General features: G+C 56.6%; 1 protein-coding gene across 4 annotated transcripts in view; it reads right to left on the bottom strand.

Annotated features, from left to right (window-relative positions):
• Nucleotides 1-2,970: 2,970 nt before the first annotated feature.
• Nucleotides 2,971-16,384, bottom strand: part of NOVA2 (NOVA alternative splicing regulator 2) — a 33,806-nt gene continuing 20,392 nt past the window's right edge. For 2 of the 4 annotated variants that reach the window (XM_065420968.1, XM_065420971.1), the window contains 2 exons: nucleotides 8,318-8,484; nucleotides 2,971-3,987 (listed from right to left, as the gene is read on the bottom strand). In XM_065420968.1, coding sequence (XP_065277040.1) covers nucleotides 2,971-3,987; nucleotides 8,318-8,484 — 1,184 coding nt within the window. Of the gene's footprint in view, nucleotides 4,060-8,317; nucleotides 8,485-16,384 lie in introns of all 4 variants that reach the window. The other 2 variants (XM_065420969.1, XM_065420970.1) reach the window with 1 other exon arrangement.

Here is a 16,384-nt window from a genome sequence, read left to right as displayed (position 1 = left end):
ATTTCACTCCTGCCTCTTCCAATGCTCATGAGTAACCCTCCAATAACAAACCCGCCCCGGGATCACAAACAACCCTACAATAACAAGCCAGTGTATACAACTCAGGGCCCCTGAGCAACCCTACAATAACAAGCCAGTGTATATAACCCAGGGGTTCTGAGCAACCCTACAATAACAAGCCAGTGTATACAACTCAGGGCCCCTGAGCAACCCTACAATAACAAGCCAGTGTATATAACCCAGGGGTTCTGAGCAACCCTACAATAATAACCTGGTGTGTATAACCCAGGGCTCCTGAATGACCCTACTATAACAAGCCAGTGCATACAACCTAGGGCTCATGAGCAACCCTACAATAACACACCAATGTAAGAAGCCTGACACACAGGAGCAACATTACACTAACAAGCCAGCCTGTTCAGCCAAAAGCTTCCGAAGGATCCTGCAATAACAAGCCAGTGCAGACAGGGGTGGAAAGGAAAACATCCTTGTTTCCAGAAGCCCTGGAGGGCCCTGGCAAAAGCGGTGCATTAAAAAGGGGTCAGCTGTAAACACGGTGTGGAGAATGGCCCCACTGATTTGATCACAGAATGGCTACCGGATACCCTGGCACTAGCCCAGGGGCTACTGGGCCTGACCCCAGTGCTAGCCCAGGGGCTAATGGATACCCTGGCACTAGCCCAGGGCTACTGGGCATCCGGCTCTCACGGACTGCCCTGAGTCGCTGATATGTGAACCAGGGCCTTTCCACGCTGCCCACAGGCTGCGCTGCCAGCAGGGGGAGCCCTTGGCCGGCTCAAGGTGATAATACTGCTTGAGGCATCAAAGAGATCCTGGGGGAGGCGGGGGTGGGGTGGGGTGGGGGTTTCTAAGGGTATGTCTACACTACAGGATTAATCCGAATTTATATAATTCGAATTTAGGAAACCGATTTTATAAATTCGAATGTATTCGGCCACACTAGGCACCATTAATTCGGTGGTGTGCGTCCAAGCTACCGTAGTAGCATCGATTTCCAGAGCGTTGCATTGTGGGTAGCCAATAACATTGAATTGCCAATAACTTCGAATTGCGGCCACACTAACCTTAATTCGGATTAACAATACCGATTTTGACGCTACTCCTCTCGTCGAGGAGGAGTACAGAAATCGAATTAAAGGGCTCTTTAATTCGAATTAAATGGCTTCGTTGTGTGGACGGGTCAAGCGTTAATTCGAATTAAAGCAGCTAAATCCGAATTAAAGTCGTAGTGTAGACCAGGCCTAAGGAAGAGGGAGAGGAGCAATGTCCCTTCCCTGGAGCAATGGGGCCAGTCGTGAGGTCCACGGCTTGAGAAGATACCGATATCCACCCCCGAGGCTGAGAAAATAGCCATCGTCCCAGCCGGGCTTTAATACTGAGTGGTAGCTGCAGGGAGGGCTGCCTAGTGCTTCACTTTCTTGGCCATGCCAACCGCCTGGGGCCTGTGCGAGCGGCGGCGATGGCTGGGTTCCCTGCTCTGTCGCTGCTCCGGCGGGACGGGCTCAACCGCTCGCGTTCCCTCGGGGTGTGGGGGGAGAGATTCCTCCCTAGATGGATGTGACACCAGCATTTACAGAACAGCCCCGAAGGAAAATAAAACCACACCCGGACGGTTTGGCCCCGTCTATCACAGGAAGCAGGCTATGACATTATAGGAAGCAGTCTATGACATCACAGGAAGCAGCCTGACATGCCCCAGGCAGGCGTTTACACCACAGCAAGTAGCCTCCTACACCACAGGAAGTAACATACTACATCACTGATAGACACTTGTGATGTCACAGGAAGTAGCCTATCACATCACAGGAAATAGCCTCCTCCACCACAAGAAGTAGCATACCACATCACTGATAGACACTTGTGATGTCACAGGAAGTAGCCTATGACATCACAAGAAGTAGCCTCCTACACCACAAGAAGTAGCATACTACATCACTGGTAGACACTTGTGGTGCCACAGGAAGTAGCCTATGACATCACAGGAAGTAGCCCCCTACGCCACATTACATCTCAGACCACCATGCATGTTGTCACAGCTTCATGTTCTGCTCCTTATCTCCCCACCCTCCAATCATCCGGTCTGGCAGACATTGCCGAGCGAGACGACAAAACCCAGCCCTGTGGCTACGCCATGGACAGACTCCCACCCCCACTCCCCACGGGGACAGCGCAGCCACCTTTCCAGTTACGCACCTAGAGATATTTTTAAAACTTGTTGCTTTCTTTCTGGAGGAAGAGGGGGAGTGCGTCCCCCCACTTTTGCTGAAGATATGAATAACTACCCCCCCAGCCCACAAAAACCACCCCCAATCCTAACTTAACACCCCCCTCCCACCCCGAGTTCAACACAATTTGACTATCTACACGCCGAAAATAAAACGCATCAGTGAAATGCCGCGTCGCAGCTTAAGTTCAATAAGACCCAGCTACAGAGGAGGCATGTGGGGGATTTACGGCAACTGTGGCTCATGCCAAGACCCCGTTCCCCACCCACCGTCGTCTCAACATGGGTCCAGATCAGCGCCAATCACCCCTCCCCCAATTATGGATCAAAATCCAATTCCCCCCCCCAGTCTTACATGGATCCACTCCCCAAAGTGCGATCTGCTCCCTGAATAGAGAGAGCAAGGGGTGCGGGAGGTCTGGCTGGGGGGGGGGGGGGGCAGAAAGAAAGGAAATAAAGAGAAAATTTGACCCATTTTCTTTTTCTATTAAAAAAAAAAGAAGTGCAATATATACATATCAGACAGAACGCACGGCAAGGTCCGCGGGCCGATCCGGAGATCGCGTCTGGATCGGAGCTGGTCATTAGATTGGGGGGGAACCCCTCCCTACTGGAGGGGATGCATGTCTGGGGGCGTGCGGGGGATGGGCAGGGTGGGGGAGAGGGGCCTGTTTGTTTGTTTGACATTTAAAATGGATTTCTCCCTTTGGTGACTCCCTCCGGCCCTACCCTACTTTCTGCGGGTTGGTGGCTCGCACCCCCTGCTCGTACGTCACTCGCTGGCTGATGAGGTACTGGGCGGCCTGCGTGGCTGCCGGCGTGCCGGTGATGGTGACTTTACGGTTCCTGGTGCCAGGGATAAACTCTCCCTTTTTGGAGATCTGGATCCGGGCGCCCGTCAGCTCCTGATACTCCACCAGCGTCTTGCCCCCTTTACCCAAGATGGCCCCCACCAGATTCTCTGGCACCGCGATCTCCACCATATCCTTGGCACTCTCCACTAACTTCTCCGTGGCCAGGAAGGAGCTGGCCACCAGCGGCGAGGCTGTGCCCAGGTAGCCGTTGGCCGCCCCGGTGGCGGCCGCCAGGGAGCCCAAGGTGAAGGCCCCCACAGCGCCAGCTGGCGTGCTGGTGCTGGCGGAGGCATCGCTGGCGTAGGAGGCCAGGAGGTTGGCGGCAGCGGCCGCGGCAGGATTGGCGCCAGCCGCCACGGCGGCCAGCACGCCAGAGGCGGCGGCAGAATTGAGCCCCAGCCCCAGCGAGTTGGTGTTGTATCCGTAACTGGCCAAGGTGTTGAGGGCCGTGCTGATGGCCAGCAGGTCGCTGCCGGAGAAGCCCGGCAGGGCCGCCGGGAAGGCCCCGACGCCGGCCAGGCTGGTGTGTCCCAGCAGGCCCGAGGCGGTGGCAGCGGCGGCGGCGGCCGGCAGCACGTCCGTGGAGTTGGCGTAGGGCGAGCCGGTGGGGTTGGAGTTGGCCACGGGGCCGGTGATGTTGGCGTAGCTGATGTTCAGGCAGCTGCTGCTCTGTGGGTCCTCCTGGATTTTCTGCACTATGATGTCCACCGCCTTGCGGATCTGCTCGGGCTCCCCGCTGACCGTCACCACCCGCTCCTGCAGGTTGATGCCCTCCGGCTTCTGGCTCAGCTGCACCCAGGCCCCCGACTGCTCCATGATGGCCTTCACCGTGGCACCCCCTTTGCCGATGATCAGCCCAGCTGTGCTGTTGGGGACGATCAGCTTGGCCTGTCGAGGGGAAGAGACGGGGGTGGGGGTGTTAGTGGGGGTGGGGAATGGAGCTCCAGCAGCTTCCATTGCCTTTCGCCAATGCTGAGCTGCAGCCCCCTCTGGGGTGGGGTGTAGGGCTATTTATACAGGGACCCCCCAGTGCTGAGCTCAGCCCCCTCTGGGGTTCCATATGACATACAAGGATCACCCGTCCCCCGCTCCCTGCAGCACATCCCCTAGCGCCGCGTGGAGACAAGCGTGCTCCAGTCTCCACAGAGGGGCCTAGCGGGGGTGTTGTACCCACTCAGAGAGCTGGGCGACTCCCAGCGACACATGGGCTGAGCTGGGAAGGGGTGCTGCCCAGACACTGCTGGCCGGAGCTGGGTTCCCCTTCAGCACCATGGAGAGCAGTGACCCAGAGTTCGCTACACCCAGCCCTAGGCACACCCAGAGCTCAGTACACCCAGCACCCTGCACACCCAGAGCGTGGTACACCCAGAGCTTGGTGCACTCAGCCCTAGGCACACCCAGAGCTCAGTACACCCAGCACCCTGCACACCCAGAGCGTGGTACACCCAGAGCTCGGTGCACTCAGCCCTAGGCACACTCAGAGCTCGGTACACCCAGCCCTAGGCACACCCAGAGCTCAGTACACCCAGCACCCTGCACACCCAGAGCGTGGTACACCCAGAGCTTGGTGCACTCAGCCCTAGGCACACTCAGAGCTCGGTACACCCAGCATCCAGCACACCCAGAGCGTGGTACACCCAGAGCTTGGTGCACTCAGCCCTAGGCACACTCAGAGCTCGGTACACCCAGCGTCCAGCACACCCAGAGCGTGGTACACCCAGAGCTTGGTGCACTCAGCCCTAGGCACACTCAGAGCTCGGAACACCCAGCGTCCAGCACACCCAGAGCTCGGTGCACCCAGCACCCTGCACACCCAGAGCGTGGTACACCCAGAGCTCGGTGCACTCAGCCCTAGGCACACTCAGAGCTCGGTACACCCAGCCCTAGGCACACCCAGAGCTCAGTACACCCAGCACCCTGCACACCCAGAGCGTGGTACACCCAGAGCTTGGTGCACTCAGCCCTAGGCACACTCAGAGCTCGGTACACCCAGCATCCAGCACACCCAGAGCGTGGTACACCCAGAGCTTGGTGCACTCAGCCCTAGGCACACTCAGAGCTCGGTACACCCAGCGTCCAGCACACCCAGAGCTCGGTGCACCCAGCCCTAGGTACAACCCAGGCCTAAGAGGGGGTCAGGGAAGGGCTGGGGGATGATCTTGGCCTGGAGGGCCTCAATCAGGCTGTCCTTGGGCCCTCCCCAGACTGGCCACCTGCAGTGACACAGCCTGGGGCTAGGGGCAGACCAGGGGGCTCTGCCTGGGAAGGGAGGAGGACGCAGCCTCCCCACCCTATTACATAACCGCAGCCCAGGAGCAAAGGAAAACACCACAGCGACTTAGCCGAGAAAATCTCTTGCGTAACAAGCTCTGATGCAGGCCCCGACCCCGCCGTCGGGCCAGACTAACCCACAGGAGAGAGCTGCAGCTTGGCTCTGCCGGTGCCCCTCAGCCCTGACCCGCAGCCATAGGCGCTGACTCCGTGGGTGCTCCGATCAGCGTTTCCCCCTCCCTCTCCGCGCCTCCCACCTGCAGCAATCAGCTGTTTCAAGGCATGCAGGAGGCTGGGGGGGGGGGGGGGGGGAATGATGACATGGCACAGGGTGAGCCATGTCCCCAGAGGCCCCAAGGGGCAAGAGACCCGCACCTCATCCTGTTCAACAGGAGATTTCTTGGGAGATTTTAGCAACCCTGGCTTCTCCCAGCAGGGGGCACTGTGGGGAGCGGGGCAGGAGCCGGCTGTGGGGGGAGCTCCCGGCTACTCCAGCCCCAGCCTCTCCCAGCAGGGGGCGCTGTGGGGAGCGGCACAGAAGTGTGCCGGGCAGAGGGAGGTGTCAGACTCATTCCCGCCCTGTTTCTTTGACACAGTCAGGAAAGTCAAGTGAACCCTTGTTGCCTTTGAAGCAGCCAGGCCTGCGTGGGGGTGGGGGTGCCGACCCGGTGCCCCCACAGCGCCGTCCCTGGCAAGGGACTTCCCAGGGTGACCTGTGCTGTGGGGGGAGATCAGGGGGTGGGAGGGGGGGAGAGGCTGAAGGCTGTGATCAGACCTAGTCCCCAGCGGACAGGAGGGACAACAGGATGCAGGTGACTAGGGCAAAGGGGCCTCGGGGAGCGAGGACATGGGGGGAGGGGAAGGGGAGTTAAAGCCAAGAGTCAGGATTAGAACCCAGGCGTCCTGACTCCCAGCCCCCCTGCTCTAACCCAAGAGACCCCGTCCCCTCCCAGAGCTGGGATAGAACCCAGGCGTCCTGACTGCCAGCCCCCCTGCTCTAACGCAAGAGAGCCCGTCCCCTCCCAGAGCTGGGATAGAACCCAGGCGTCCTGACTCCCAGCCCCCCTGCTCTAACGCAAGAGAGCCCGTCCCCTCCCAGAGCTGGGGAGCGAACCCAGGCATCCTGGTCCCCAGTCCCTGGTCCTAACCCATAGAATTCCCACCTTGCTACAGTCCTATTGACCCGGGGGCTGGGCTTGTGTATCTGGGGAAACAGACCAGAATGGCTATTGCCCTTGGGGGGGGAATGGCCTGGAGGGGACGACCCCCCCCCCCCGCCCGGGGGGGAACGGACTGAGAGGATGTTCCCCTCTTGGCCCCATGGGGATGGACAGGGTGGGCCAAAGGAGACATGAAGTCATCTCTTTCTTCTTGGGAATGACAAATGCTGTCCCGAGGGGACCCCGGCGTCCGGGCAAAGGCCACCACGTGGGCCCCAGTCTGGACATGGCTCATCCTCGCACGGGATGGTGTCACATGAGGACCTTAAGGGAGGGGGTGGGGATTGGGGAGAGTCTACTGGGGCCTTTGTGACCAACAGGGATGCTGGACCAGACCCCTGGACCCGATCCTGAATCACAACCCGGGCCCTGGGCTCCCCCCGCACCTCTGCTGGTGCCCCTCAATCCCAACCCACAGCCCCAGGCACCCCCCAGCTCTGCCGGTGCCCCTCAATCCTGACCCAAAGCTCCCAGCCCAGCACTGCCCCCACCTCTCCCAGTTCTGCTGGTATCCCTCAATCCTGACCCGCAGCCTGCCACTATCCCAGCCCTGGGCGTCCCTTTCTCCCAACCTGCAGTCCCTGGCTATCCCAGAATGCAGCAAATTCCCTATTAAAAAAAGAGACCCAACCAACTCACTTCATGTGTGGCCAGAGGCAGGCTCTGAACCCAGAACCCCAGCGAGGGAGGTTGGGGGGGATGGACTGTGAAACTCCACTTGCCCCCCAGCAATCTTTGCACTAACCCCTGGGCAGTGTTGCCCTAGCCCCACGCTACAGCGTCCCAAAGACCCCAAGGCCTTCGTGGCTGCTGATGGCTAATAGGTGTGTTACAGCCCTTGCACATTACAGTGGGTGTGCAGGAGGGTGTGTACCGCCCCTGCCCTGCCTGCTGAGGGCAGTGTGTGCTGCTGACAGCCCCAGTGTGGTGAGACTGGGAAGCACTATCTGGGATCTGGGGAGCTCAGGACAATCACAGGGACTGCCCGAGTCCAGCCTCCCCCGCAGAGTCCTGGCTGCTCCCTGGGGGCAGAGGCGGATTAAGGTTTCTCGGGGCCCTCGGCCAGAGCAAGTGGGGGACCCCTGCCAACCCCTTCTGCCTGCGGTCCCACCCCCGTTCCGCCCCTTCCACCTGCAGCCCCGCCCATGGCCCCACCCCTTTCTGTCTCTCCCCTGGGCCCCGCCCCTGGTCCACCCAGGGTCCCCCCATTCTGCCCCCGCACTATGGCCCCACAACCTGTTTGCTCCTTTCTGCCCTCCCCCCAAGACTGGAGAAGCTCTGTCTCCCCGCTATGGCCTCAGGGCCGCAACGGGGAGTGAGAGCTCCCCCAGCCCTGAGGCCGTGGCAGGGAGCGAGAGCTCCTCCAGTCCCGGGGCCGCAGCCGGGTCTGGGCAGTGGGGCTTCCCCCACCACCCCCGGTGCTTCTGTGGGGGACCAGGGTCGGGGCGCTGGGGCTTCTCCTGCCCTGCCTGCCCAGTGTTTCTTCTAGGGATGAGGTTGGGGTGCTGGGGGCTTCCCCTGCCACCCCGCAGCTTCTGCCAGGGAGTGGGTTCGGGGAGCTGGGGCTTCCCCCACCCCGCCCGGCAGCCTGGGCTCGGGACTTCCGCTGCCTGGCAGCGGATTTTTTCCAGGGGCCCCCCAGTTGGCCGGGGCCCCTGGGCACGGGCCCCGTTGGCCCAGTGGCTAATCCACCACTGCCTGGGAGTGTCCAGTCCCCCGGATCTCACCTGCTTGGCGCGGTCTGGGTTCATGGTGGTCTGCGGCTGCAGGATGTTGACGGACTCCGGCTTCACCACGGACTGGGGGATCTCGCGCACCTTCTCGGCGATGAAGTTGTGGACGGCGTTGAGGGCCTCGGCTGTGCCCTGCACGAGGCACACCCGCTCTGTGGTGCCTGGGGAGGGGATAGCATGGGCAGGTTAGCACCCAGAGTTCTGGGCACAGAGGGCACCACGCTAGAGAGGGATGCGCTGATGTGAGCTTACAGGGAGGGAGCATGCAAAAGGGGAGAACAACTGACACCAAAGAGGTGAGTGTGCAAAAGGGAAGTGAGTGTGTAAGGGAACTGAGACCAAAGGAATGGGGGTGATGGAGGAAGGTGAGTGTGCAAGAGGAGAGGAAGTATGTAAGCGAGCAACAATTGATGCCAGAGGAATGAGTGTGTGAGTGGGTGTGCAAGGGGACAACTGATTGCAGAGGGAAAAGTGTGCACGCAGGCATGAGGAGGATGCGGGTGTAAGAGGAGGAGTGAGTGTGCCAGCAGGTGTATTTACACCTAGCTCTTGACCAGCCACCACTGCCTTGGCCTCCCTTTGCCCAGCTGTCGCCTGCGTCCCATCCCCCTCCAACCCCCCCCCCCCCGCTCCAGAGAGGCCCAGCGTGGCACATAGAGGGTTAACGCGCGCCAGACATGCCCCGCCAGCTACTGCCTGTTTAAAGCCAACAGCTGGCAGGGCTGCCAACGAGGGCCCCGTTGCTCCCCTCCGGGCCCCCGGCCATGGGACAGGGCTGGTGTCAGCCCCCCCAGGGAAGGGAGCTCTTAGCACCCCCCATCTCCCTTGAATGCCAGCCTTTCACCTCCACCCTGTGACCTCTCCTGTCGGCTGATGGGGAAACTGAGGGCGGTTGGGACTTGCCCTCCCCAAGGTCACACACTGAGCCTGTGGCAGGGCTGGGGATCGAACCCAGGAGTCCTGAAGCCCAGCCCCCCCCCTTTTAACCACTAGATTCCACTCCCCACCCAGAGCCGGGGGAGACCCCTGGCGCTCCCCCTTTAGCTCAGGGTCTAGGGCTTTGGGGCTGGGGATTCTGGGTTCAATCGCTGCAGAGCATTCGATCCCCATGGCAGGGAGGTTAATCCCCAGGGTGTGGGGTACAGCCCTGGGGGGCAAATGCCTCAGCTGGTGCCAGAGCCGTTGCATGGGGGAGCTGGGGGTGGGGAGGGGAGAGGAGAGGAGAGGGAGGGAAACCAAGGATTTTTGGTCTCTCTCCTTCCCCACAACATCCCCTTCCCCATGTCCCTGCTCCCCACATCCCAAACCCACTTCCCCTCTCCCTCCCCTCCTTGGCCCACATCCCCCTCTCCATATCCCCTCCCCACGTCCCCACGTCCCCCTTCCCCTTCCCCTCCCCTCCCCACGTCCCCCTCCTTGGCCAACATCCCCCTCCTTGGCCAACATCCCCCTCTCCATATCCCTCCCCGTATCCCCTTCCCCTCTCTCTTCCCTCCCCACATCCCCCTTCCCAGCTCTCTCCTCCCCAGACCCCCTCCTCTCCTTGCATCCCCTTCCCCCTCCCTATATCCCCCCTTCTCTTCCTCCTTCCTTCTCGCTACATCCCCCCGCTCCTCCCAGTTTGCCCCTCCGCATGGCCCCACTCTCCCTCCTTCCCCACATCTCCCATCCCCCTCATTACCCCCCGCCCCTCGCCATGCCCCCTCCCCCCCCGTTTTCCCCCCAACCTCCCCCCCTCAGCTGCTGCCTCAACAAAACAGGCACAGCCAGGTTACCATGGCAACCTGCAGCGTTTTGAAACCCCCTCCCCCCCCCAGCAGCCGTGATGGAGGCTTAAGGGCCTGTCGCCATGGCAACCGGCACCCCCTCATCTGCCATCCGCCGGTTACCTGGGCGATGAGGGACCCTTTGTCCCCAGCAATGAGCTCCCCCACCCGGGGTGGGGTGAGAGGCCCCAGGCGGGAAGGGGAGGAGGAGAGTTGGCAGGGGGGCCCCAGTTGCCCCACAGCGAGGGTTGAGGCCCAGCGCAGGGCCTGGCATCAGGGGCTCAAGGATCCCGGTGGGGGGGGGGGGGACAGCGGGAGGCCCGGTCCCATCCCCCCATCCCCACACAGAGTCAGAGGTTCGGAGAAGACAGGAGGGAAATGGGGGGAGGGCCCTGAATGAGTCACGGATCCTCAGGCTGGCTCAAAATGTAACCCCCTCCCCATCCTATGACCAACCCCGGCCTCTCCGAGCCAGCCAAACCAGTGACGCCACGGCCCACCCTTGCCAACCACCGATGCTATGGCCCATCCTCGGAAACCACGGCCCATGGCAGACGCCCACCTTCACCAACCACAACCCATGGCACCACAGCCCACCCTCACCAACCACGGCCCATGGCACCTCAGCCCACCCTCGCCAGACACTGACACTACGGCCTAGCCTGGCCAACCACAGCCCATGGCACGTGCCCACCCTCACCAACCATGGCCTATGGCACCACTGCCCAGCCTTGCCAACCACAACGCCACGGTCCATGCCCATTCTCACCAACCACAGCCCATGGCACCACGAACCACTCTCACCCTCACCAACCACGACCCATGGCACCACGGCCCATCCTCACCAACCACCAACACCATGGCACCATAGCCCACCTTCACCCACCATGGCCCTCAGCCTACCCTCACCAACTACGATGCCATGGCCCACGCCCACTCTCACCAACCACCAATGCATGCTTGCCAACCACAGCCCACAGCACCACGGCAGCACAGCCCATGCTCACCAAACCACAGACCACGCTCAATAGACCATCAACACCACAGCCTGTGGCACCACAACCCACGTGCGCCAAACCATGGCCCACAGTACCGCAAATCTCCTTCACCACACCACACACCTTCCTCCCTGCAATCCACCGCTAGCGCCAGAGCACAGACCACCAACCGCCACCAGCACTGCCCACCGCTCTCCCCAAAGCACCAACCCCACAAACCGCAACAGCCATCCACACACTACCGCAGGCCACTCCCACCAACGCACAAACCACCAGAGTCATCCCACATCTCTCAGTGGTTAGAGCGGGGGGGTCGGGAGCAGGACTCCTGGATTCTATCCCAGCTCTGGAAGGGGAGTGGGGTCTAGTGGTTAGAACAGGGGGCTGGGAGTCAGGACTCTTGCTTCTATCCTGGCTCTGGGAAGGGATTGGGGATCTAGTTGTTAGAGCAGGGGGGGATGGGAGCCAGGACTCCTGGGTTCTATTCCCAGCTCTGGAAGGGGAGTGGGGTCTAGTGGTTAGAACAGGGGGCTGGGAGTCCGGACTCTTGCTTCTATCCTGGCTCTGGGAAGGGATTGGGGATCTAGTTGTTAGAGCAGGGGGGGATGGGAGCCAGGACTCCTGGGTTCTATTCCCAGCTCTGGGAGTGGAGTGGGGTCTAGTGGTTAGAGCAGGAGGCTGGGAGTCAGGACTCCTGGGTTCTATCCTGGCTCTGGGAGGGCAGTGGGATCTACTGGTTAGAGGCGGGGGGGTTGGGGGGGGACAGGAGCCAGGACTCCTTGTTCTATCCCCAGCTCTGGGAGAGGAGTGGGTTTGGTGCAAGCAAGTCGTGCCCTCAGAGACTGAGCACAGGCTATGGAGACCAGAGTGGCTGAACCGGAGGAGCTGAGGGAGACAGAGAGGAGATTTTCTGGGGCACAGCAGAGTGGGTCCCACCCCCAGTCTGTGCTGCTGAGGAGGAGGGAAGCCTCGGGGAAGGAGAGCATTAAGCTGGAGTGGAGGGATATGATCCCATCGTTGGGACCCTCCTTCCAGACACACTGAGGAGAGCCCTCCAGGGGAGGGGACCCCAGTTATTAGGAAGAGCCAGGTAATAGCAATGGGGGAGTCGATTGTTAAAAATATGGATAGTTGGGTTTGTGGTGACTGGGAGAACCGCATGGTGACTTGCCTGCTCGGTGTGAAGGCTGCAGAGCTCATGAGACATCTAGACAGACTTATGTGCAGTGCTGGGGAGGAGCCGGTGGTCATGGTACATGTAGGTACCAGTGACACAGGGAAAGGTAAGAGAGAGATCCTGGAGGCCAAATTTAGGCTGCTAGGTAAGAGGTCCAGGAACTCTATGGTAGTATTCTCTGAAATGCTTCCTGTTCCATGGACAGGGCCAGTTAGACAGGCAGAGATGCAAGGTCTCAATGCGTGGATGAGACAATGGTGTTGGGAGGAGGGGTTTAGGTTTATTAGGAACTGGGGAACCTTTTGGGAAAGGAAGAGCCTATACAAGGAAGGATGGGTTTCACCTAAAGCAAAACAGAACCAGATTGCTGGCGTGTAAAATCAGAAAGGTCATAGAGGCGTTTGTAAATTAAGGGCTGGGGGAAGGCCGACAGGTGCAGAGGAGCACACGGCTCAGACAGAGACATCCCTTAGGGGAGGAGTAAAGAAGAGAGGGTAGAAGTTGGTAAAGTACAGGCAGGAACTGTAGAGAAACAGTCGAAGGAAAAAGAGACCCATTCAATTACATCACAGGAAGGCAGACAACTAAATACTCACACATTTTGTAAGTGCTTATATACAAATGTAAGAGGTTTAAATATTAAGATGCGTGAACTAGAGTGCCTGGTATTAAATGAAGATATTGCTATAATAGGCATCACAGAAACTTGGTGGAACAATGATAATCAGTGGGATGCGGTAATACCAGGGTACAAAATACATAGGAATGACAGAGTAGGTCATGCTGGTCGAGGTGTGGCACCACTACATGTGAAAGAAAGCATAGAGTCAAACACAGTAAAAATCTTAAATGAATTAAACTGAACCATCAAATTTCTATGGATAGAAATTCCATGCTTGGATAATAAGTGTGTAGCAGTAGGAATATCCTACCAATCACCTGACCAGGATGGTGGTGACTGTGAAATGTTCAGGGAGATTAGAGAGGCTACAAAAATAGAAATCCCAATAATAGCACCCCGAGCCTGGCGCACCCCAAGCCCTGCACCCCAGGTAGACGCTTGGGTCTCCTGCCCCTAAATCTGGCCCTGGCTGAACCACTTGGTAACAGAGACCATAATGTAATTAAATTTAACAGCCTTGTAGGGGAGAAAATACCAAAGAAACCCATCACAGTAGCATTTAACTTCAAAAAGGGTAACTGCAGAAAAATAAGGAAGCTTGTTAAACGGAAACTAAAACAGTCACAAGAGAGAAATGCCTGCAAGCTACATGGAAACTATTTAAAAATACCATAATAGAGGCTCAACTTAAATGTATAACCCGAATTAAAAAACAAACAAACAGTAGGATAACCACAAAAAACACACACCCTGGCTAAACAGCAGAGTAAAAGAAGCAGTTAGAGGCAAAGGGGCATCCTTTAAAAACTGGAAGTCAAATCCTACAGAGGAAAATAGAAAGGCGCATAAACTCTAGCAAGTCAAGTATAAAAGTATAATTAGGCCGGCCAAAAATGATTGTGAAGAGCAACGAGCAACAACCGTTTTTTCAAGTACATCAGAAGCAGGAAGCCTGCTGAACAATCAGTGGGTCCACTGGACGATGGAGGTGCTAAAGGAGCACTCAAGGAAGACAAGGTGTTCGTGGGACAACTAAGTGAATTCTTTGCATCGGTCTTTCACTGCAGAGGACATGAGGGAAATTCCCACACCTGAGCCATTCTTTTTACGTGACAAGCCTGAGGAACAGTCCCACATTGAGGTGTCAGTAGAAGAGGTTTTAGAACAAATTGATAAATTAAAAAGTAACAAGTCACCAAAAACTAAAGTAATGCCCATTTTTTTTTTTTTTTTAAGTTCCAGGGGAGATCCTGGCAATTACAGGCTGGTAAGCCTAACTTCGGTACCAGGCAAACTGGTTGAAACTATAGTAAAGAACAGAATTATCAGACACATAGATGAATCATAGAATCATAGGACTTAAGGACCTTGAGAGGTCATCCAGTCCTGTCTCCTGCACTCATAGCAGGACTAAGTATTATCTAGACTATCCCTGACAGGTGTTTGTCCAACCTGCTCTTAAAAATCTCCAATGATGGAGATTCCACAACCTCCCTAGGCAATTTATTCCAGTGCTTAACCACCCTGACAGGAAGTTTTTCGTAATGTCCAACCTAAACCTCCCTTGCTGCAATTTAAGCCCGTTGCTTCTTATCCTATCCTCAGAGGTTAACAAGAACAATTGTTCTCCCTCCTCCTTGTAACAACTTTTTGTGCACTTGAAAACTGTTACCATGTCCCCACTCAGTCTTCTCTTCTCCAGACTAAACAAACCCAGTTCTTTCAATCTTCCCTCGTAGGTCATGTTTTCTAGACCTTTAATCCGTTTTGTTGCTCTTCTCTGGACTTTCTCCAATTTTGTCCACTTCTTTCCTGAAATGTGGTGCCCAGAACTGGACACAATAGTGCAGTTGAGGCCTACATAATATCTCGGGGAAGAGTCAACACCGATTTTGTAAAGGGAAATCATGCCTCACCAATCTATTAGAATTCTCTGAGAGGGTCAACAAGCATGTGGACAAAGGTGATCCAGTGGATATAGTGTATTTAGGATGTCATGGGATAAGACGGAAGGTCCTCTCCAGGATTAGTAACTGGTTAAAAGACAGGAAACAAAGGGTAGGAATAAATGGTCAGTTTTCAGAGTGAAGAGAGGTAAATAGCAGAGTCCACCCAAGATCTGTACTGGGACCAGTGCTGATCGGCATATTCATTAATGTTCTGGAAAAGGGGGTAAACAGTGAAGTGACAAAGTTTGCAGATGATGCAAAACTATTCAAGATAGGGCCCAAAGCTGACTGTGAGGAGTTAGAAAGAGACCTCACTAAGCTGGGTGACTGGGCAACAAAATGGCAGATGAAATTCATCGTTGATCAATACAAAGTAATGCACATGGGAAAACATAATCCCAACTATACATATAAAATGATGGGGTCTAAATTAGCTAGAGTTACCACTCAAGAAAGAGATCTTGGCGTCATTGTGGATATTTCTCTGAAAACATCCTCTCAATGTGCAGCAGCAGTCAAAAAAGCGAACAGAATGTTAGAAACCATTAGGAAAGGGATAGATAAGATAAAGATCATAATGCCTCGATATAAATCCATGGCATGCCCACACCTTGAATACTGCGTGCAGATCTGGTCGCTCCATCTCAATAAAGCTATATTAGAATTGGGAAAGGTAGAAAGAAGGGCAACAAAAATGATTAAGGGTCTGGAACAACTTCCATGTGAGGAGAGATTAGAAAGATGGGGACTGTTCAGCCTGGAAAAGAGACGACTAAGGGGGGATACGACGGAGGTCTATAAAATCATGACTGGGGTGGAGAAAGTGAGTAAGGAAGTGTTATTTACTCCTTCCCATAACACAAGAAACAGGGATCATCCAATGAAATTAACAGGCAGCACATTTAAAACAAACATAAGGAAGTTCTTCTTCACATAGTGCACAGTTAACCTGTGGAACTCACTGCCAGGGCATGTTGTGAAGGCCAAAACTATAACTGGGTTAAAAAAGGAATGAGATAAGTTCCTGGAGGACAGGTCCAGCAATGACTGTTAGCTAAGATGTACAGGGACACGACCCCATGCTCTGGGTGTCCCTAAGCCTCTGACTGACAGAAGCTGGGACTGGACGACATGGGATGGATCACTCGATAATTGCCCTGTTCTGGTCATTCCCTCTGAAGTGTCTGGCACTGGCCACCTGGGCTATCTGGCCCATTGGTCTGACCCAGTCTGGCTTTTCTCACATTCTTATTGATGGGAGCAGGTGGGGCTGGGAGTCAGGACTCCTGGGTTCTAGTCCCACTTTCATCTAGAGATTGTATCCTTCCTCACTTCCTATCCGAAAGCACAGGGTTGCTGTTGGTTGTTAAACATCTGCTGTGCCCCACCCCAGAAGTGGCTGCAGTCGTGACCTCTTCCCCTGCCTCATGGTGGTGGTGGTGGGGGAAGAGTTGTGGACTCCTCAAGGGGCACGAGGAAAGTTTTATGAACTGTTGGGAGCATCCATTCAACTGTCTGCCCATTGGGCAGGGGTTCAGGAAGGCCCCCC

The sequence above is a fragment of the Emys orbicularis genome, chromosome 21, assembly GCF_028017835.1.
Source record: "Emys orbicularis isolate rEmyOrb1 chromosome 21, rEmyOrb1.hap1, whole genome shotgun sequence".
Classification (NCBI taxonomy): Eukaryota; Metazoa; Chordata; order Testudines; family Emydidae; genus Emys; species Emys orbicularis.
Note: the sequence above shows the minus strand (reverse complement) of the source record. Positions and strands in the feature narration are given on the sequence as shown.